General features: G+C 36.1%; 4 protein-coding genes across 4 annotated transcripts; 2 read left to right on the top strand and 2 right to left on the bottom strand.

Moving 5' to 3' along the window:
- The first annotated feature begins 835 nt into the window (after positions 1 to 835).
- LOC120252815 (mechanosensitive ion channel protein 2, chloroplastic-like) lies at positions 836 to 8,233 on the top strand. Its single transcript, XM_039260980.1, is given in 14 exon segments — positions 836 to 1,260; positions 1,347 to 1,406; positions 2,049 to 2,206; positions 3,007 to 3,130; positions 3,233 to 3,330; positions 3,419 to 3,532; positions 4,576 to 4,636; positions 5,113 to 5,262; positions 5,386 to 5,460; positions 5,462 to 5,497; positions 5,977 to 6,144; positions 6,282 to 6,395; positions 6,939 to 6,995; positions 7,114 to 8,233. Coding segments are annotated over 14 exon segments (2,019 nt in total). The 5' UTR covers positions 836 to 1,236; the 3' UTR covers positions 7,894 to 8,233.
- A 667-nt stretch (positions 8,234 to 8,900) lies between these two features.
- LOC120252893 lies at positions 8,901 to 15,858 on the bottom strand. Its single transcript, XM_039261093.1, has 7 exons — positions 14,854 to 15,858; positions 12,891 to 13,355; positions 11,738 to 12,780; positions 11,181 to 11,229; positions 10,703 to 10,871; positions 9,326 to 10,420; positions 8,901 to 9,049 (listed from the first exon to the last, which is right to left on the bottom strand). Exons 1-6 carry the CDS (start codon positions 15,823 to 15,825, stop codon positions 9,567 to 9,569), a joined length of 3,552 nt encoding a protein of 1,183 aa, XP_039117027.1. The 5' UTR covers positions 15,826 to 15,858; the 3' UTR covers positions 8,901 to 9,049; positions 9,326 to 9,566.
- A 2,125-nt stretch (positions 15,859 to 17,983) lies between these two features.
- On the top strand, positions 17,984 to 20,037 carry LOC120252829 (major pollen allergen Ole e 10-like). The gene is made up of 3 exons (XM_039261000.1): positions 17,984 to 18,227; positions 18,331 to 19,132; positions 19,684 to 20,037. The coding sequence occupies exons 2-3, from the start codon at positions 18,535 to 18,537 to the stop codon at positions 19,713 to 19,715; spliced, it is 630 nt and encodes a 209-aa protein (XP_039116934.1). The 5' UTR covers positions 17,984 to 18,227; positions 18,331 to 18,534; the 3' UTR covers positions 19,716 to 20,037.
- A 129-nt stretch (positions 20,038 to 20,166) lies between these two features.
- Positions 20,167 to 21,483, bottom strand: LOC120252894 (transcription factor bHLH84-like). Its single transcript, XM_039261094.1, has 5 exons — positions 21,067 to 21,483; positions 20,744 to 20,971; positions 20,591 to 20,656; positions 20,433 to 20,498; positions 20,167 to 20,344 (listed from the first exon to the last, which is right to left on the bottom strand). The coding sequence occupies exons 1-5, from the start codon at positions 21,481 to 21,483 to the stop codon at positions 20,249 to 20,251; spliced, it is 873 nt and encodes a 290-aa protein (XP_039117028.1). The 3' UTR covers positions 20,167 to 20,248.
- Between the last annotated feature and the right edge of the window lie 611 nt (positions 21,484 to 22,094).

Consider the following 22,094-nt stretch of genomic DNA (forward strand, 5'->3'; position numbering starts at 1 on the left):
CAACTTACAATTTCAACACGTGGGAATTAGACATATATTTTACAACATTTTAAAAATTTAAACTTTTGAATGATACCGTTTTGGTTGGAAACTTCATTACTTATTTTGGTCATGTTTTTTATATAAACCACATAATTTTAATGTCAAATATGGCGGCACACCTCGTTTCAAGTTGGAATATGCTTGTAGAGACTTGAAAAATGGCAAACTATACCTGGAAGAGTGAAAGCCGGAGGGAACTCTGGTGAAGGACCACAACGATATTGATGTGCAAGATGAATACAATGTATACAAGTAAGCTATTCCAAATTGAATACAATGTATTCTGATTTATTAAATCTAATAAAATTATTCATTAACTAAACAATTAAATTTAAGTGAAATAATAATAAAAAAATAAATTATTGATTAGTGAATATATTGAAACGGGAGGTGAATACTTAAAATAATGGGTTAGGGATTTTCTCACAGTCTCACTAATCAAAATATAATTATTTAAATAAATATGTTTATTAATTACAATTTATAATTATTAAAAAAATTAAAATTAATAAAACCTTTATTATTAATTAAAAAATAATAATTGTAGTCATTAACATTTATTTTAATTAGTGATTAAATAATTACTATTATTTATTTATTTATTTATTGATGGAAACAAGATATCAAATCCCAAGCACACAAGTGACAAAACAATTGCAATCCAGCTTGCCACGTGTCTATTATCCACGTGGCATCAATCCAAACCCCCAAGTGGGCCCCATGAACAGCTCCACACAAAGTGGTCCCCACCAAACCACGCGGCGCTTTGCGATCGAGCCATCCCAACAATTCGCCCTCGTGTTCAATTATCCCTTTTTTTCTCCTCCCCATTTCGATCCCTTCGTCAAACCCTAATTTCCTGGAATCGAGCCCCTCGAATTCTCCCAAATAGTGATCTCTTTGCTCAATCCCTTCTTTCCCAAGCTATTCAGCTCCTTGTGCTCTTCGATTTGATCTCCGATTTTGGTTTGTTTGATCAGGGGAAGTTCGGGTTTGGGGCTTTGAAGTGATTGTTCCGAGAAATTGCTTGATTCGTGCCTCTTTTGTTGTTTTGTTGAAGAGGTTTTGGTTTTTAGGGATGCTTGGATCTTGTTTGCGGAGTTAGTGGTATTTGGTGTGTTTGTTGTTGTAGCGGAATGGCGATTGGTGGTTCTTTGCGAGTGCCCCATGAGTTGGGGGTTTGCAGGATGAATTATGACCACACTGAACGATTCAAAGGTATGGGTCGACTGCATTGATGTTGTGATTCTACTAGCTCGTTTGTTGTTCTTATGATTTGGTTGGCTGTTGTTTTGGTTTTCTAGATTGCGAGGGCTAAGCGCGGGGCTCCTGTGCTTAATGTTTCCCTTTCTTCTTGCGCTTCGGTATGTGTATGTTTCTCTTTTTTTGTTTGCGTATCTGAGCATTACTGGGTTGTGCTCGGTTATATGATTTGTTACCCTTGCAAAATGATGCTTTTTATGCAGTAAGAGTACTTCTGCAGATTTGTTGTCTATGATATTTTATGCAAATCTATTGTTCTTCTAGATGTCATACAGAAAATTTGATTCAATTGTGTGCATGTAGTACTAGCCAAGGAGAATATGATGTATGGTTACAATCTAAGCCAAATGTTTTCTACATCGTCATGAATTTCTATGTTTTTGTAATGACTAGTACTTTCATTCTTTGATACTTGTTCAAGTGTAGCATCACACATTCTGCATGATGTTGTAGGTGTTTTGAATTTTATGGTGAGGAAGTGGTTTTGAGATTCAGACCTCAAATAATAACCAAAAGAAAAAAATATCAAGTTTGTTGAGATCTATGTGTATTTTTGTTAGATTTCTTCTTCTCTTTTGTTCATTGTTTGGGGGATTTTGACCCATTTGGTTGTATATGGATGGAACGCATGACTCATAAATATCTTGTTTTGCGGTGACAAGGTGTTCATTGTTTGGGATTTTGAGCTATTTGGTTGTATATGGACGGAGTGCATGACTTATAATTTTTTTTTGTTTTTGCAGCAGCAAGGTGTTTGGAATCTCCGAGTTTCAAAGAAGATTTATAAGTCAATGCACCACTTATCTCCCAAAAACAATGTTTTCATATGCAGGGCTGTTGTTGTACCAAGCTTTGGAAATGAAATTCCTATTGTCAAAAGTGCCACTGTTGCATTGACAAGGTATTTATATAAAATTGAGTAACGTCCATATAGGTTCTGTTTTGGTGTTTAGCCTCAAATGTTCCTTCATGTGGATGAGTTGATTCACTTCACCATTATCTTTTGATTTTCTTTTATCACTTATCAGTAAATATAATCCTGAGAAATTTAAATTGCGGTGCACAGCATATAAACCCAAATAAAATGAAGATAAAAGATAATAACTAACAGTAATACTGTATTCTGACTTGTAATTTTTGTTAGGTGGTGATAGATTTCTTAGTTATTCAGTATGCAGTTCATTTACTGTTACTTTCATGATTAGCTTAGAGTCAGTGACCAAGATGTTTGGTTCCCGGATCCTTCCTGAATTGCTTATGGTCTTGTCTTTTAATATTTTAAAATGAAGAAGACAGAATGAAAGATGTCTCTACACATTTGGGGCACCAACCAAATTAATGAAAAGTAATATAAAAAAGGAGTGTGGTAGATTTGTAGTGTGTGAGATGAATGTGGTTGGATTATTTCTGGAACCATTGCTGTAACACCTGTGAACTGTGATGACTCAAAGAGTAGGATGCCTTGGGTTGATTTGGGGATCACATGTGTGGGATATGTTCAAGTTCACAGATGTGATTTACATCGCTCTTCTTGTCATAATCATGCTACCTATGCCACAAAGTGGCGCATTTAATGGGGTGATCATAACTTGGCATATTTTACCAGGAGCTCTTGATTTCTTCTATTTTCTCTTTCTCAGGGTATGTGTTCTCATTTGTTTCATATTTATGTAAATTACCTGTCCCAAATTTATTTTGTAGGTCATATCATGCATTTCGTGCTAGTCCTCTTGCGCTTCAATTGATTCCAGCAGTTGGGGTCATCGCTTTTGCTGTTTGGGGTCTTGGACCTTTCTTACGTCACAGCAGGAACTTGTTTCTTCATGTATGCATAGCCATACATCTAACTTTATTTTATTGAGTTTTTGTATTTGTTAGTCATATCACTGATGTGGGCAATTCTGATATTTTCATTTTCTGTTTGTAGAAGAATGATAATAATTGGAAAAAGAGCACAACATACTATGTTTTTACCTCCTATCTGCAACCATTGTTGCTCTGGACTGGTGCAACTTTTATCTGCGGGTATATTCTTCAATTCCATTAAGAAATCCAATTTTATTATATTGTGTTTGTCTTGTACCATGTGATGGTGATGACTTTATTTCTTCAGTGTGCTGGATCCCTTAGTTTTGCCTTCAACAGCAAGTCAAGTTGTGAAGCATCGTCTTCTAAGCTTTGTAAGATCACTATCGACAGTATTGGCATTTGCATACTGTCTATCAAGGTAGGAGCTATGAATCCCTCATTTATTTTATTTAGTACCAAAAGGTTTTTGAATGCATTATTGTTGTCATCCTCTCACTTTCTCATTTGCCATTTTGTTTTGTTCCCTTAAAAATAGGTAAGGTTTGAGAAGGTTACATGCACTTATGTGTATTGGTTAAACTTTAAAGCTTGTGAGCAGCTTACTAGCAATTAATGTGATCTGACATTAGGAGTTGAACTTGCACTATCATATCATAGTTATATTAGAAAGAATGATCTTTGGTTGTATTACAAAGGGTACTTTTACTACATCGCCTCTATTTCTAATAATCTCCCTTGCACTTATTGTTAGTGATTGCTTATGCGGGAATTCTATTTTACACTAGTTTGAGTGATCACACTACTTCAAATTTTAATTGATGTTTACAACTGAGCCTTTTGTCAAAGTGATGAAGAAAAAAAATGCAAAGCATACTTTGAGCTGCTTGCCTAATTATGTCTCTGAGCTTTATGTGGTTATTGAAATCACATCTTTAACAATAAATAAGATGTAAGATAGTGCGGATTCCAAGGATTGAAGTAACCATGGTTGCAGGGCCACAAGGAAGTGCTCGATGATAAATGTAAACTTTAGAACATCCCACTTGGGGGAAGTTTAACTTGCAACTGTCTTTTAACTTTCATTCAGTCAAGGACATTGCAAACTATTATAAAACTGAAATGAATGAGACATTGCTGTCTTACAACACTTCTAGCTGGGATTTCAAGCAAATTTACGTTCTAGGACTTAATACTGGTTAAATAGTATAAATTTGAGGTTACTAAATATAAGGCAATGTTATCAACGTGCCAGATTTTGCTATATGGTTAAATACTAAACCAATATGTAGACATGTGGTTCTCATTTTCTTTTGATTTCATTTACAAGGTTTTCTTCTGCTGGGTTTTCTTTGATGGTTTGATTATTTTTTGTCACTGAACATCTCTTAGCAATTACCAGCTACTGTTTTGGATTTGGATGTTTACATCTAAATACCCCCATTTTTGAATTTATTCATGCAGTTTGATTCAACAAACACAGAAGTTCTTTATGGAGACAAACGACCAGAGTGATACAAGAAATGTGTGTGCTGTCTTCTTCAAGCTTATGATTATGATTTGATATGATTTTTCTGAATTGAGATTGTAGAGTTTCCTTTGATGGAAAATATAGTTTTTCCATGTTAAGTGTTCAATGTCATTTTGATGCCATGATTTTCATTGATGTGAAGTAAAAAGATTCAATTATTTTTGGTAAATGATGCCAATTTGTTAAATGCACAAGAGAAATCTTTGAAGAAGAAATAGTTCCAGCATGCTTGTGGGAGACATTTTGTTATTGTGCATAGTTTATAGATAATGATTGATTTGTTGACACTTAGATTATGTCTTCTGCTGCTATGATAAATCCTGATACTACAAAAGAGCTTATCCTAGGATGTAAACTCTATATGCTTCTTGCATAGATTTTAGGTTCTAATCTTTTCCATAGTCGCCTAGATGCCCATATTGTGAATCATAATTGCAACTCCACCCTTCTTACTTGGTTCTTTTCTCCAGATGGGTTTTCAATTTGCTGGAAAAGCTGTATATACTGCTGTCTGGGTTGCTGCAGTTTCATTGTTCATGGAGTTGCTTGGATTTTCAACCCAGAAATGGCTTACTGCTGGAGGTCTTGGAACTGTATTGCTGACCCTTGCTGGCCGTGAGGTGTTGTCTTTTATGTTAGAATACCTATTCAACTGATTTTCATTACATGGTGTAACACTATACTTTTAGCATGTTTACTTGATGAAAATTATGGATTGGTCTAATATGTTATTTTTGTTGCAGATTTTCACAAATTTTCTATCGAGTGTTATGATCCATGCGACCCGTCCATTTGTTGTGAATGAGTGGATTCAGACCTAAAATTGAAGGGTATGAGGTTTCTGGCAGTGTAGAGGTTGGTATTGTCATGGTTAGGCCTGGATTTTGCCTTTGGTTTCTAATCGATAGCCATGGCATATAGCTTATCATTTCAACTTAAAAATAAAATTATTGGTTCAGTTTTGAACATTGAGAAATCCTCTTAAATGTCTAATGCGCTCTTTTAACCTAGCCATATGATAGATGTCATGATGTTAAATTTTTGGTATGACTTAGGTTTCTTGGAACTTGAAAATGTTCAACACTATATGAAATTATCTGTTTTAAGCACCCAATCCTTTGTGTCAAGCTGTTGAACTTGACAAACTGTTTTATATGGCAAATTTCATGACAATACGAGGCTGTGCTATACTTGGAATATTTTGGGTTTGATGTAAATGTTTATGTCTTTATGATGACTGATCCAGATGCATTGCTAACTGAGCAACAATTCTGGTTTGCATCTTTTAAATATTTTCTCAATGTTCTATTAAAATCTTTTTCTTCCTTCTCCAGCATGTTGGTTGGTGGTCCCCAACCATTATCAGAGGGGAGGATCGTGAAGCAGTTCATATTCCTAACCACAAATTCACTGTTAATGTTGTGAGAAATCTCTCCCAGAAGAGCCATTGGCGAATCAAAACCCACCTTGCTATCAGCCACTTGGACGTTAACAAGATCAATGTGAGCCAATATGCATCATATGATTTTTTTTTTTCTGAGATCTGTCAATGGATTGTTAATTTTAAAAGTTGTGTTAAGTTTGTTTATGTGCAATACTTTTTGTTCAAGTTGCAACATCCTTACCCTCCTTTTGGCAGAACATTGTTGCTGATATGCGCAAAGTCTTGGCAAAAAATCCACAAGTTGAGCAGCAGAGACTGCACAGACGAGTATTCCTAGATAATATTGATCCAGAAAATCAGGCCCTTCGGGTGAGTAATTCATTTGTTATTAGAATTGCCCCTCTTCTTTGCATTGTGCATGTGCATCTATGATAAATCATTTACCATGGCTGGGTCAACTCAACCGAAGTACCAAATGAACTTTAGGCTACCTCGTCATGCAAGTATATGTTTTCAGCATATATTTTCTTAATATGTAATAATATGTAATAACTAAATTTTGTTAGGATGGCATTTGTACTGAAAGACCATATTAGAGATGTTTACCTACACTTCCACTTTTTGTTATTTGGATGGAAATAATGGATATAATGTAATCTAGTTGATCTGTGGCATGTGCTCTCACTGAGTAGCCCCCTGATTTCCAGTGGACGTTTAATTTTATGATCAGTCCTTAAGCTGGTCACTTAGAAGTCCTTGCCCTCTGTACATAGTGTAATGGGATGACTAATTGCTATATATATTTTTTTTCCTTTTTTAATGTAAACAACTAATGTTCTTTAATTGCTATATTTTTACTTTTTTTCTAATGCAAACTACTAATATTATTTGGCCTTCCATTTGAAATGACAGATTCTTGTGTCGTGTTTTGTGAAGACCTCTCATTTTGAAGAGTATCTATGTGTTAAGGTAATTGTCACAACTTAGATCGCACTGATTCATTTGATAATATGTTTTATGCTAATTTTTTTAAATTATATTGTGCAAGTCCCTGTTATTAATTGAAATAGAGTTGATTTGAAAACAGGAAGCAATCTTATTAGATCTCCTCAGAGTCATTAGCCATCACAGAGCCCGACTTGCCACTCCAATTCGCACAGTGCAGAAAATATATGGTGATGGAGATATCGAAAATGTTCCATTTGCAGAAACAATCCTCAACCGTTCTGGATCCGTCACTAATCGTCCACTGCTTTTGATAGAATCCCCAGCAAGAATCAATGGTGACGATAAAGTGAAACCTCGTACAACACCAAAGTCAAATTCCGATGAGCAAAGCACAAAGTCGTCGACCGGGGCATCAGATGCCAAGACCACATCTGTCCCTGAAGCCACATCCCCCGTGACCACAGAGAAGCAGCAGCAGCACCAACAGAAAAAGACAAATGCAGGAGAGGTTTCACCTAAAAGCAGTAAGGCCGAGACATCGGCTGCACCACCAGCTTCAAGTTCTACAACCAGATCACAACTCGAAGGATCAGAATCAGTGGGTTTAGGACCCAAATCAAGCAATGAGAAGCCGCCGCCACCACCACCCACCTCATCGGAAGTAGCCAATAGTGAGAAGCCGTCGCCACCTGCAGCAAGGCCAGTGTTAGAAGATAACATCGTTCTGGGTGTGGCTCTCGAGGGCTCAAAACGGACACTTCCTATTGAGGAAGGTATGGGTCCTGCTGATGCTAAGGAATTGGCTGCCTTACGCAATGGGAATGGTTCTTCCTCGTCCACAAAGGATAAAAAGGAAGGACCAGTGCCCCCGGTTCCTGGTGCGGTTGCCGGTGACCAGCGAGGTGATCATGATAGGTGATAATATCTTGGAATAAAGATACTCTTATTATTTTTTTTAATGTCCACATTTTTTTGGGGGCGTAGAATTTGTGGTTGTGAATGTACTCTGCTGCGAGGGGGAAGCTGTCTTTTTTCAGGCTTGATCAGATGCAAGCAGTATGTATATGGTTTTAATGAACACGTGTTTAACTGAAATTTAATATGCCCCAGATGTATTCTCATTGTAGCACGGGCTCATCTGTGCATGAGAATGCACTCTCTGATTCAAAATTCTTCACCAAATAGGCGCGGTGAAAGATAAATACAATTGATGTGTAAACATTTATGCCAAGTGGATAAATAAATGCAATTGTATTAAATCGTTGCCCGTGCTTGTCCTCAGTTGCGGACTCCCGTTTACAGTGTTTTTTCATGATCACTTCTCGTGGCTGTTGTGGCTGTTTGGTTTGTGGTAAGAAGGTATTTGCTAATTGTAAGTGGTGGTTTGATTTTGATGTAAAAACTTAATTTACCACTAAAACCTATATTATAGTTAATTATTAAAAGTATTTAAATACCAAATATTTTTAAATTTAATAAATAGTTTAATAGTTTGTGTTTAAATTAATCTTTATGGAGAATAATAGATACTTAGTGCTGACAATGAAGTAATATCACCCCCGCATTTGATCATGCTATCGAATTACATTAAACCAAATGAATAAATAAATACATATCAATTATAGCAAATCAATTTTGATGTAATTTAAAATATAAATTTTTTTTATTGACAAAAAAATATAATATTTTCATTTATAGTATGATTTCACTTATGGGTAACCAATCAGCCCCCTTATTGTTTTAGTGATTTGATTTGGGTCATCATAGTTGCATGTTCTTTGCCACATCCTATGGATGAACCTGTCTGCATCCTCCACTAAGTCATTAAAAGGAATGAGTAAAACAAATTACAACATTTAAATATGAACACGTTAAAAAAGCAGAAATAACATTCCAATTTTTTTTATTTTTTTATTTTTTTTTTTTTAAGAGAAAATCAGCAGCACTATACACTTATTTTTCAAGTTAACATAAATGCGAGAGAGAGAGAGGAGACCTGAAAAGAAGAAGATGAAGTCTGAGAACGCATCAACAATTATGCGAATAATTAAAGAGTCTATCAACCACACCGCCGCCTGCACATGCAGCAATCAGCATCATGGTTTGCCCACAGAACAAGTACCACAACAAATTAGTTGTAAGCATGCAATGCAATGCAGGCAGTCAAACACATGACACGCATAAAGTAACATTGCAACAGATGCCAATCCCCCAATCCCCAAGCAAAGCAGTACAATGATAAAGTTTTTCCATTATTGAATCATAAGCTTGTATCACCTGAAGAGACGAAACTCAGGATATACTTAATATATATATATATACTTTAAAAAAAATGAAATGAGCATACATACCTTCCACAATAATCCCCTCGCTAGTTAATGGGAAAAGTATTTTCCCTCCAGTAATATTGCAATTTGGTATACAAAGACTACTTAGACCTGCTTCCAGAAAACCAACTGGCAGTCACATATTGTGAGCAACATTTTTTAACCTTTCTCTCTCAGAACTTATCACTTGTGTAGAGGAATAGATCCAACAATTGCTTTTGCACTTTGTAGCTTCTGTTTTCCTTCTTCATTCACATCAGGGTCATCAACCTTCCCGTTCTATCCATAAAGCTAACTCTAGTAACCGAGCATTAAGTTCTTTACATGAAGGAGCTTCACCACCCAACAACTTCATGCAAGTAAAATGACATAATCCGAGAACCAAATCAAAATCACCCTTTTCAAATCCAAACTCCAAAGCTGTCAAGAAAATAAACACTATAGCCTCTCTAATTTTTGCATTTCCTTTCTGTAGTAGTAAAAGCATCATCTCCTTAATCGTTTTGAGGATTAATATCCCCATGTCAGGTTGGTCATCGTTCTGCTTAGCTTTGTTAACTTCATATAGTTCAGCCTTACTCAAGATAGTAAGCCATTCTGGCAAGTTTCGGTCACTGAAACTATCTAATTTCAGTCCCTCATTTGGCCCCATGAGTAGTTTGCTGAAGCCTAGTCCAAGAATGATAACCGGCAGCCATGGTTTAGTAACAGATAAAAGAACAGATGCATACCTAGATCCAAGATATGATTCAAGAGAAGCAATTAAGTCTAAAAGATCATTGGAGAGATGGAAGGCCTCTTCTGGTGGTGCTGATGTTTCAGTGGAGTTAATGAGTACTGACTGAAGTAACTTGGCCCCATAAGTGAAGGAACTTTTTAGGTATTCCAATATATACTTCAAATCTTCCTCTTGGTATGATGAGTCCCTAAAAGGAATTCTTCTGAAAAAAGAGATTATATGTCGCATACAAGCTGACACAAACCTCAGACATTGTGTTTGGTTGTTGGTGATGACTCCAATGGTGGTAGCATCAGCAATTAACTTGAAAACTGAAGTGACCAGCTTCACCACGTTTTGTATATTGGCCATTTTAGTAGAAGAGGCTCTGCTCTCAGGATCTGCAAAAGGATGGAAAAAGCAGTTTAACATTGAGATGCAAATTTATGGGTATCAATAATGCACAACCAAACAAATTGTTCAAAAGAATTTATCATAAGAAAAATGATGACCATTTCCTTGGAAAAACGAGATTCATATTTAAAATTTAATAACCTGATTATTCAAGCAATTTTAGCTGATAAAGTGATATCACATAAATACAGTTGTTAGTAAGACATAATAAAGGTGAATTTTGCTATTAAAAAATGTCAATGATTTTTTCAATCAATGACTTAGCATACCTTCATTCAGATTTGATGGGGTAGCCATGGCTCCAATCCTCTTGGACTGTCGGCGTTGTGAGACTCCTCTGACCTTGGAACATGAATTGCCATATTTGCTGAAAGGTTCCCTGAAGAGCTCCTCAAAACAATTGAGTAGATGATTCAATAACTGATCCAATGCTGTTCCCTGAAAAGAGCAATAAAGGAATGAACCAAGGAAACTTAACATAACCAAATTGTCCTAAATAATAAAACATAAAAGAAATTTAACAGCAAACCACAAAAAAATTTAACTTAACGGTATACACTATTGAATTGTTTAATGAACTGATACTGTTGGCCAATCAGATTTCTTTTGAGCTAGTTCCAACTACATATGGGAAGCCTATGCTCCAGTGAGAATTTCAGATACCAAGTAAAATTTTAGGAGATTCAATTTTACAAAAAAAAATCAACTTCAGTTTCAATTTGCAGCAGTATCACAATAGAAGAGAACATGGACATCTGAATTTGCAGTTAGTGTGAAAACGCCAAAAATGACAGCTCTTGCCAGAAATTCATAGTGAAAACACTTTAAACAATCAGGATATACAAATAATTAACTATCAAAAAATTGAAATCAGATGCTTTATTTAAAGCTAACTCTACTATGAGAAATTTTAAATACAAAGGATAATGGGCTCCATCATTAAGCATTCATTCCGCTACAAAACAACTATCTAGGATGTTTCTAAACAATGAACTCGGTAATTGCTAGAATGCACAGTTTCATAGACAAAGTCATATACATATTAAAAACACAATATCTCAAATGCATTTAGCAAGTCAAAAGAAGAGAATAAGCTAGAAAAGATGTTTGCTCTGCTTGAAAGATATTCATCTCACAAGGAAAAATATTGAGCTATAATCTTAAAAAGACAACCATCAAATTTAAGAGATAACAGACTTAGCATTCCCATCTATTATAATAAAAAATTGTGCACAAGTTATCATAGTCATGACTTACCTCAAGAAATGGACTTGAGCATTGTGAAGCATTGTTTGTATCACTACTGAGAGATTTCAGTACCAACTGACTTCACATTTTGGCAGGATATGTGTATTGCAAATGATGTGTAGGCCATAATTGGAGATGCATCCAAAGATTCCCATTGCATGCATTGTTCAATACCAACTTGAGAGATGATTCTTAAAGCAAAAAATGTGTTTTGCAGCGATTGAGATCTTAGTATAGCCATTTGAGTATCTACATTTTTAAGCAAAACTATCACCTGCCATGCTGCTGCTGCTGCTATGGCAAAATCTTCTTTGGCATTTGACATGTTTGATTGTGAAACTTTTGAACCTCTGACACTTGAATTGCTTGTTGTCAATGGACTTTTCATTGATAACTTAACCCTTTTCTTTTTCCCTGTCTGTACACCTTGCTGGGGAACTTCCAAGCCAAATTTAATTGCATAACCAGAAGCAATAGAATGAAGTATATTTGCTAAAGATTCAAACAGTTCCTCAAACCAACCAAAAGAAAGTATTAACTTGTGAGCTGTCTGAACTACTGATTGTAATTCTAAATTTTCAGATAGTCCAACACAATCTGTCACTAGAGTCATAAACTGGCCACGAAATTCCTCTAGAATATCTGGAGAAACAACTGAAGCTATTGCCAACACAGCATTCTTAGCGCTTGGAGAGCCTGCCGCAGCAAACAAACACTTTAACTTATTGCCTGAAAAAATCTCACATAGAGTTGCCTTGCCAGAAGGCTCAGTAAGTAAACTGCGACAAATATTGGCAGATGCCACGAAGAATCCATCAACCTGATCAGGGTCAAGATCCTTAGTGCAAACAGCTAAACCAGAAAACACTTTAAGAAGTTCAATAAGAGATTTTAAAGATGACCCCTCAGAAAACACAAATTCACAAAATCTTGCACCAGCTTTAGGAGACCTCTTGATAAGTGCTACACAACGGCCACAAGCCTCCTTATGGGAGACCCTTAAAGGGAAGTATGATGGAATAAGCAGCCTTGTGATCTTTTGAGCAACATTTGGGTGATCATTTTCAAGAGCAGACAACAAAGTATCTAAACTGACCACCTGAAACATTCCACATCAAGAACAACACTGGTCAAAAAATAACAATTGACTAATATAATGATAGATCCAACATGAAAACATTAATGCCATTTAGACAAAAGCAGAAGTACCTTATGAAATTGAATCGACCGAATATCTCTGACAGCTAAAAGTAGATCAGCAACAGCAACTCGAACAGAAACAGCATGATCAGTGAACATGCCACCCATTCTTGGAAGAAGAACTTTCATAATCTCATGGCTCTGAGGATTGTCAAGCAAATAGATAACACCTTTCACTGTAGATAACCTCACTTCAGTGCATGTATCATGTGATAGGTCATTAGTAATTTTCTTCAAGATATTTGTTATTGTTGAAGATGGAATAACTTCCCAAAAAAGATGAAGAACACGACAAGAGCCTTCAACAGCAACTGCTCTCACATCAGGACAGTCATCCAAAATTAGTTTATCTAATAAATAAAATTGCTTGTCAAGCAAGCTATCCTTAGCCTCCTTAGTGACATCTGGATCTTCAAGTGGGAACAGATCTAAAAGTAAGAGTAACGCATTTTGGCGAACATTGGAATTAGATACCTACAGAATCACATTTGCGCACATGCACACAAACACAGAAGAGAATTAGCTGTTGAATTACAAAACACAAATGAGTATTCTGGATAGGTAACTAGAACTAGAATTTGGCAAGTTTAAACTGCTGCCTCATTAAAAACCAAAGAATTACATTGAAACATAATTAACAGAGCACATCAATAGTAATTTTCAGAACCACAACTCAATTTTATATGAATAGATTCTAAATGACCAAGTTGCATCACATTGACTAAGTTGCTAAAAACATAAATCAACTGGAAAAATTGCATTGAATGGCGAAAAATTTTCCTCATACAAAACTCTAGTAAAGTTCTTTTTTACACAGTTAACTAATGCAACAGAAAGTTAGAAACCAGTCAAACAGAATGTAATAACTAGCCAAAATGCAATTACTCCAGGATTTTACTTGCAAGCAGCTGCTTCATTCAGGCAGGTTCAGAATTAGAGGCTGAGATCCTAGTGCTTAAATTGGTGTTATGTTTTTTGGAGAGCAAAAATTTAACTATCAAGAATATTTTTGCCTCAAATTGGGAGCTGAAGGAAGCTATTAGGAATGGAAATCGACAGGATAATTGGAGACTGCAGACTAGAATTAATGAAGTATTACAATCGATCAACAGTGCCGGACATCCAAATGTTCATCTCATTCCTAGAAAATGGGCCGGTGTGGCACATTGCCTTGCTATTCATGGGGCCAACCTTCATGAACTTTCTCTTTATCATCAGGGTCGGGATCTTCCAAAGTGGATCATGAAGAAATTGTTGGCGAACAATCTTAACTTCTAGTGTTTTCTTTTTGTTTTTCTTTCTCCCTGTCTTTTCTTCTCTTTTGTTTTTCCTAGTTTTTTCCTTATTTTATTGTACTCTTTCTTCTTGTCTTCCTGTTCTACTTTTTCAATAAAAAGCTTTTTAGCTCCTCTATCAAAAAGAGCTTATACTTGCATGTTTCTGCAGCCATTATTGTGTCAGTTTAGGTTCCTGACAGATTTCTTACTTTCAGATATTTACAATTCACTCCAACCAAATCCACAGTTTAAGGATAAATAAATTATCTTTAGCTTAACATCAAAGAAACATGGATATTGATTGTTATGAGAAATGAAACTAGCACACTTAGTCTTGTCTATTCCACTCTTCATTATTCTCATTTGATGAGAGCAAAGATAAGAGTTTTCTGATTCATTACTTCGAGTATGTGAATGCCTCCATGAAACACCATCCATCCCACTCTAATTACTCATTTCTAGCAAACAGTTCAAATTTCACTTTAGGAGCTGTTACCTTAAGAAGCCTTAATGCTTTCCTGTACCTACCTTTTCCCCAGAGTGGGTTTAAAGCTTTAAGCCAGAAAAGTGCTAATAAATCAACTCATACTAGATCAAGCTCAGTTCAGGTATAAAATTATATGGCCAAGTAATCTAGACATACATTTTATCATAATCAACATCATCTGGCTACAAATAGGCATGTGCAGATATACCTGAAGTGAGCGAAAGAGCAAAGGCTCTGCAAGCCGAAATAGGAGCTTCTCAACACCATCCACAGCCCTCTGCTGAATGAATACACCCAAAACCCTCCTAACAGAAGCAGCAAATGACCTTGAACTACCATGAATCGCACCTTCAATCAACCCTTGAAGAAAGCCATCTTCCATTTCTCCCTTTAAATCACCTTGCAACCCCTTCCACGACCTAAAAAGAATGTCTGCATAGGCCTCCAGCACTGACTTCCTCCCAAATGGAATCTGTGACCTAATCAGAGCCAAAGCCTCCTTCAAGAGTCGCCCATTCAATCCAAACACAAAAGAAATGAACTTTCTTCCTTCCTCTGTCTTCAAATACACTGGAGTGATCACACACCTGATCAACAAAAGCCTCATGTCCTCAATACTCTCATCCTCATAATCAAATAACACAAACGCATCCCGGAGAGCATAAACTCTCCGGATATCCACCTTCTTGCCTTGCGTCAGTGATTTCGAGATCAAGAAGGGAAGCGATTGCGAGATCAAACTCTCCTTCCCGGGAAGGCCCTCCTTCCACCAGTACTCACAAAGACCCGCAACAAGAGAAAGCAGCACAGAATCCAACTCGAAAAGCACGAGATTATCATGCAACAATCGAACAGCAGCGAAGAGATCTTCCGAAGCGAATCGCTTCTTGGGATGAAAACAGCATAAATGGGCGACATAAGCGTACGATCGAAGCTCTTTGAGTGGATCTAGGGTTTCATTGGAGGATACCTTCAAGGAGGAGAGAGATTGGGAGATGGCAAGGTGAAGAGAAGGAGGGAGAGTGGGGAGAAGGGGGGAAGAAGGGGTCAGGGACGAGATTAGGGTTTTGAGTTTGGATTTACCAGAGCTAGTGGCGTTGAGGTCGGCGGCCGAGGCTAGGAGCTCTTCGGCGGTGGCCGGAAGGAAGCTATCCCGGCTGCGGGGCCTCTTCTTCTCCATTGATGGAGCTCTCTCTCGCTCTCTAGGGTTTGGGGAGATGGAGATGGAGATTGGGGAAGAAGAGAGCGGGAAAGTTTTGAAAATTTGAAAAAAAGGATGGAGCGTTGAGATGCGTGTTCGATGTTTGGATGTGTGGATGGATTTGAAGAGAGTGGGAGAGGAGAGGGACAGTAGATCCACTGTACACGTGGATGTTGAGATTTGCGACTGTGTTTTTTTATGCACGGCTTTTAAAGTGATCTAATTATTGGATATTTTGGAGCTAAACAATGTAAACAAGGCATGTAAATTTACACCTAAATTAAATTTTTTCATAGTTTCATTTCAAATCCACAAGGACCACAACAATGTGCGTGTATATATATATATATATATATATATAAATGCAATAATTTATTGGGACAATGGCTGAGGGTTGTACTAGATTGAAAAATTGTATTTGGTGATTGAAGGGATCACTATTGAGATGGTGATCGTACAATTATGATACGAATTGTACATCCCACTTATACTGTTTATTACACAAAATATTATTTATAATATTGTTAATAAAATGTTGTTTAATTCACTGTTTGTACCATTAAATAATGTGTAGTCGTTTCATTCAAATTCAATCGTTAATATATAAACATCTATAGAATTTTTATTTATGAATCTCTATATAAATAAATATAAAGATAAAATAATATAATTATTTAGATTTACTGTTTATACCATTAAACAATATGTAGTCGTTTTATTCAAATTTAACTGTTAATATAGAGACATCTATAGAATTTTATTTATAGATATCTATATATATATATACACGGATAAAATAATACAAAGTATTTATTGAAGTTTATTGCAGTTTTTCTAAAGTAACTAGAAAATTATGTGAATTGACAGGGTTATATCTGCAAAAATAAATAAATAAATAGACTCCAAACATCAACAAGGACGGTTCCGATTGCACACGTCACGCAATCAGAGCAACTTTGACCGTCAGATGAAGCCTCCACCGGCTTCTTCATTTCCACTTCCATGAAATTAACATGGAATTTATTTAAATGATTACAAAGACAAATTCCCATATATTTGAATTTTTTAATATTAAAAAATTTTTGAAAATTTGACATTAATATTTTAAGAGTAATGCTACTCAGATCTTCGGAGTTGTATTTTTTTTTTTTTACAATCCCATCTCCGGAGTTGTATTCAGGAACATTATTTTAAAATACATTTTCAAAATGAATAACATTACTATATCCAAAATAATAAATCTAGAATCACGATTCTATGGTTATAAATTTATTTACTATATAATATTAGAAAGTCGAAAAATACAGCTCATCCTCTAAGAATACACTAAGATTTAATGTATATTATTTAGTCATTATAAATAATAAATAAATAATATTAAACAATATTACAGATAAAGTTTTGAATTTACCTTCATCAAACTCAATGTAAATTTCTCAAAATAAAAAAAATAAAATAAATTATATATATATATAGAGGATGCATCCTCTGCGAACGTTCACAAATTCATAATCGTGAGCGTTGATATGGCCGCTGGATCTCGATCCAGCGACGTTATCGAAACGATAACAGCTATCTGTACTATTTATAAAGACTGTAAAAATGGGATCACAGGTGTTTTAATCGAACCATCCGATCAATTTCATGCGATGGCCCAGAATCGATCAATCACGTGCCATCCAATCCTATTAAAGTTATCTGAGATCATCTCTGGACGCCTACTGAACGTCGCAGATGATGCTTTAACTCATATATATATATACTCTCTCCGTTCTTTTTTATCTGTCATAAACTCATATTCTTTTTTACCTGTTATTTTTTAATATCAAAAAACATTTTTTTTTTCCAAAGTTATTCTAATACTCTATTCAATTCTGTTCTTGAAATTTAATATCAGAAAGAAATGTGAAAATATAAATTAGGAGTAATTTTAAAAAAATAATTAATTTTTTATTAAATTATGTGAAATAACAAATTTTTTTGATAATTATTCAAGACACAGATAGAAAAGAACGGAAAGAGGTTATATATAACAAAAATTAAAATTTAAAATAAAAACTTAAAATTAAAAAGAAAAAAGTTGATATTGTATGGAGGGAAGCACACATTCCCACTAACACTATCAGTCCTGTGTCACAGCACACACTTTCCAACCATCCTCTCTTCTCTCTCTCTCTCTCTCATTCTCTCTTTCTATCCATCTCCTTTCTCCTTTTGCTGTTTCACCACCACATGTGAACCACTGCCTTCTCTGAGTTCTCTCCCTCTTCTCACTCTCTCACAGCAACAAGCAAGAAGAAGAAGAAGAAGATGATGATGAGAAGAACACTAGCACTAGCACTAGCACTCAGCTCATTGCTCTATCTCTTTTGTTCTTACTGGTTATCTACTTTCCTTCTACTCCTGTTCATTTACATTGTTTTTTTCAAACATTGTTTCACTTGGTTTAGGAGTTTATCTACTTGCTTTCTTGTTTTTCCTTAGTTTCAGCTCAAGAAGAGCATGAACTCTTTGTCAGTGAAGTAGACCTTCCAAAACTCTCTTCCACTGTGCTAGCATCCCAAACTTGGGTTAAAAACCCATGTTTTGAACCACTCCTTGTCAACCAAAATCACCACCATTGTTGTAGCAAAAGGTATTCTTTGCAACAAAGAAGATGAACACCAATGGAACTTAGTTTTGCCTTGCATGAGAAATCTCTACCATTCTCTGCTTAGATTGAGTTTGGCTAATGAAATCAAAGTCTCCATTGCCTTCTCACCTCAATGCTTGTCCTATGGAGCAAGTGCTAGTCCTTTGAAGAAGAGAAAGTTATCATCTTTGAGTGTGCCTTCATTGGGTGGACACCAGTTCTCACCAGTGCCAAGCTCTACCTTCTCTTTTGCACCGTTGGCATCACCACCTGAAGTCCCTGAGCTTCCAACACCACCACCTCCACCACCATTATCGCCCGAAGTCCCGGCAATGCCACCAGTTTCCTATATGGTTCCTCCGCCATCTCCGCCACCTTGTTCTGCATCTCCCGGGGCCGAGGAAGGGCCGAAGACTGCACTGTGGTGTGTCGCGAAGCCGGCTGTTCCTTCAGAGAAGTTGCAAGAGGCCATAGACTTTGCTTGTGGAGAAGGAGCTGATTGTGAGGAGATTCAGCCTAATGGGAGGTGTTATTTCCCTGATAATGTGGTTGCTCATGCTTCTTATGCTTTCAATAGTTATTGGCAAAAATGGAAGCACAATGGAGGGACTTGTGGCTTTGATGGCACTGCTTTGCTTATCGATTCCGATCCAAGTATGATCACCATTTCCTTCTGTTTTTATCTTTTCCTACTCTGTTCTTTCAATTTAACTTTAATGGTTGCAGTTTATTTCTTGTTTTAATTATACATCTTGAAGTAGTCGATTTGTTTGACATTGTTGTGCATACAATGAACTTGAGAAAATGAGCAATAATGAATTGTAAATTATGAGAAATTATGAAGAGTTTTAAGTACTTGTTTTGTGCCTTGAGACCTGTTTTTCAGAGTGAAGGTTGCATCAGATATATAGTAAAACATCAACTGAACTTTGGAAAGTTAGCACTCTATGATGTTGAATTAAGATTTAGATATGAGTTCTAGATTATCACAATACGATGATCTTCTCGTGTTATTGTTAAGTGATGTAGTCACATATACTCTAAACTTGAGCAAATTAGTGCTCTATAATGTTAAAACAAAGATGTCAGTCCCTTTATCGAGGTTTTTCTCAAGTACTTATTATTTTTTGTTTCTTGCCCTGGTTTTCCAACATGCCTTCTGCTTCATAGAATCATATTGTGATGATCTTTATCTTTTGTCGCAGGTTTTCTTGAATGCCATTTTGAACTTAGTTGAGGAGATAAAGATGCAGGAGCTCTGAATAGTACCTATCTTTTGCACAATTTTCTTCATCGTTCTTCTTTGAACTCTGATAGAGAGTGCGATAATGAGATATCTTTAGTTGTTTGTATCATGAGATTGAATCGTATGTATGTTTTTTTCCTTTTAAATCCTTCTGCTACCTTATTTTGAAATGAACTTTGAAGCCGTAGTAAATGTAGTCATGGTTTGTATTCCTTTGGTGCAAAACCAGTACATTTCTCTTGATTAACGATTCTCAAGTTTGAATGAAGACATTAGAGTAAAATTCGAAAATATTCATATTGTTTTTCTTCTATGAATTTGGAGTTCAATACAGTATACATCCTATACAAAGAGAACTGAGCTTTCTTTTTTAACTGAGTCTCGGCCTCGTCAGTCTGGACCGTCTGGTCGTCAAGTTTGCTTCCTCAGAATGGCTTATTGGAATTCCCATTACAAGATAGCAATGAATTCTTCACGGTAAAATGCAAAAGAATAAAATCAGGAAAACTTCGAAGATGCAGATGTCATTGTTTCTGTGGAAGGAGATTCAGATCAAGACCGATGTCCATTCCATTGTAAGCGATCGGAGCATACATCCACATGTCATCGGAGCTCAAAAGCTACACAAACAAAGATGCGAAATCGAAATCAGATCAAAGCTCTTTCACTCTTTTCCTGCAACACAGTCAAAATTCAGAAGCAGTTTACCTTGATTTGGAGCTGCAGAAACTTCACATACTGAACGGCTTCTTCGAGCATTGTGCTAATATCAACCTGTGGAATGAAAACATTGTGAGTATCATTATTGATTACTGTTTATATATAAATTCACTGGAAATTTGGCATTGAATTTCAGTAAAACTTACTTTGGTTCCATTAGGAACAAGGTTCTGGAGAATCCTCAACCTTTCATTGATCCTTTCTCTTCTTTTCTGCAGTAATAAGTAGAAATTGGATTAGAAACTATCTTGAAACCGATGAATCACTTGTGATTTGATCCGAGCCGTCTAATTACTTACTCTTGCATAGAGGCTTTGTGGATCAGTTGCCGATCCTCTACTGGCTCTAGTTTTACCACTCAGATTCAGAGCTTCAGAATCTTTTGTACTTGAGCTCATGCCACCTCTGCCGTTTAGCTCATCATCGGAGCTGGAGCAACTAGAGCTATGCCCATTCGGAGAAGCATTGTTGTCATCCTCATCCTTAGTTTGAGAATTCTTCCGTGCTTTCTTCGTACTCCTTTTCACCTGAATTCGAACCACATTCGTCAGAATTACCATTTATTTATGTCTTTGTATATATATATATTTATACTGGTTGATTGAATTTTTTGAATGCTTACTGTTGTTACTCTTGGTTTTTTCTTAGAACTAGCATTGGAGACATCATCATCCTTTTCAGTTACTGCAGCATCGAACTTTCGCTTCAAGCCAGAGTCTCGAAGATCATCTCCGAGCAAAGGTTGACTAGGAACAACATGTACGGGCGGCGCAGTAGCCATCATTGTTTGCTCATCTTCAACAAAGAAACACTCCATTGTTGTGTCAACTGAATTAACCGGAACCGATAAGCCATCAAATGCGCAATCAGGAACAGAATAAGCAACATCGAACACACCATTACTAGTTTGAGGCCAGAAATTGTCAGAAAACTCGTTCGACCAAAACATGGACGGCATTGCCAAGTTGAAGTCATGAGTGTTGCCGAGAAGTTGAGCCATGATGTCAGACTCCTCAAAAGACATTGTCATTGGCTCCATTGGCTTCGATTTCAGCTCCGGAACTCCGCTTTCTTGATCTTGTTCTTAATGTTCTTGTTCTTGTTTCGAGAGTGTACCGAGTTAAGGTACTATTTATATGATCAAAAGAAGAGAAACAATTGACTTCGCGTGACATAATTAATTGATGATAGTTAGCAACAGAATCTCGTGCCACGGAGGACGACGACAACTCATCGAGGTGCTGAATTTCGAGCAATGATATGAATAAAGAAATTTGTGATCCTTTTTAGAATCATTGAAATGTGATTACGCGGAGATTAACGAGGTGATTAAGAAGAGTAAAATGTGATTGAATGGGATGAACTATTAAGACGAAGAACGTGAAGAAAGATATATATAATAATAAAATGCGAAGACGAGTAAGAGAATTTCAATTTATTTAATTTATAATTATTTTATGTTAAAAAGAAGGACGGCAAGCAAGATCGTGGAGAGGGGTTATGGAAATTGTTTAAGGAGGGGACAAAGAATTATACAACTATTGAGGTTTGTCTGGTGTTTTTATTTGAAATGGAGTGTTTGGGGGGAATGAACATCTAACAAACTAATTTTGTGTGTGTGTCAGATGTGAAAAACAGTTATATAACTGA

This window comes from Dioscorea cayenensis, chromosome 24, assembly GCF_009730915.1.
Source record: "Dioscorea cayenensis subsp. rotundata cultivar TDr96_F1 chromosome 24, TDr96_F1_v2_PseudoChromosome.rev07_lg8_w22 25.fasta, whole genome shotgun sequence".
Lineage (NCBI taxonomy): Eukaryota > Viridiplantae > Streptophyta > Magnoliopsida > Dioscoreales > Dioscoreaceae > Dioscorea > Dioscorea cayenensis.

What these genes read in the sequence shown, in the direction of transcription:
- LOC120252893 (XM_039261093.1), bottom strand. Translation starts at nt 15,825, where the DNA reads ATGGAGAAGAAGAGGCCCCGCAGCCGGGATAGCTTCCTTCCGGCCACC. An exon ending in TGCTCTTTCGCTCACTTCAG is followed by an intron (nt 13,356 to 14,853) that starts GTATATCTGCAC and finishes GTGATTCTGTAG; the next exon opens with GTATCTAATTCCAATGTTCG. An exon ending in GGTCGATTCAATTTCATAAG is followed by an intron (nt 12,781 to 12,890) that starts GTACTTCTGCTT and finishes GGAATGTTTCAG; the next exon opens with GTGGTCAGTTTAGATACTTT.
- LOC120252829 (XM_039261000.1), top strand. Translation starts at nt 18,535, where the DNA reads ATGAGAAATCTCTACCATTCTCTGCTTAGATTGAGTTTGGCTAATGAA. An exon ending in GCTTATCGATTCCGATCCAA is followed by an intron (nt 19,133 to 19,683) that starts GTATGATCACCA and finishes CTTTTGTCGCAG; the next exon opens with GTTTTCTTGAATGCCATTTT.
- LOC120252894 (XM_039261094.1), bottom strand. Translation starts at nt 21,483, where the DNA reads ATGGAGCCAATGACAATGTCTTTTGAGGAGTCTGACATCATGGCTCAA. An exon ending in CACAAAGCCTCTATGCAAGA is followed by an intron (nt 20,657 to 20,743) that starts GTAAGTAATTAG and finishes TTATTACTGCAG; the next exon opens with AAAAGAAGAGAAAGGATCAA. An exon ending in TTGTTCCTAATGGAACCAAA is followed by an intron (nt 20,499 to 20,590) that starts GTAAGTTTTACT and finishes TTCATTCCACAG; the next exon opens with GTTGATATTAGCACAATGCT.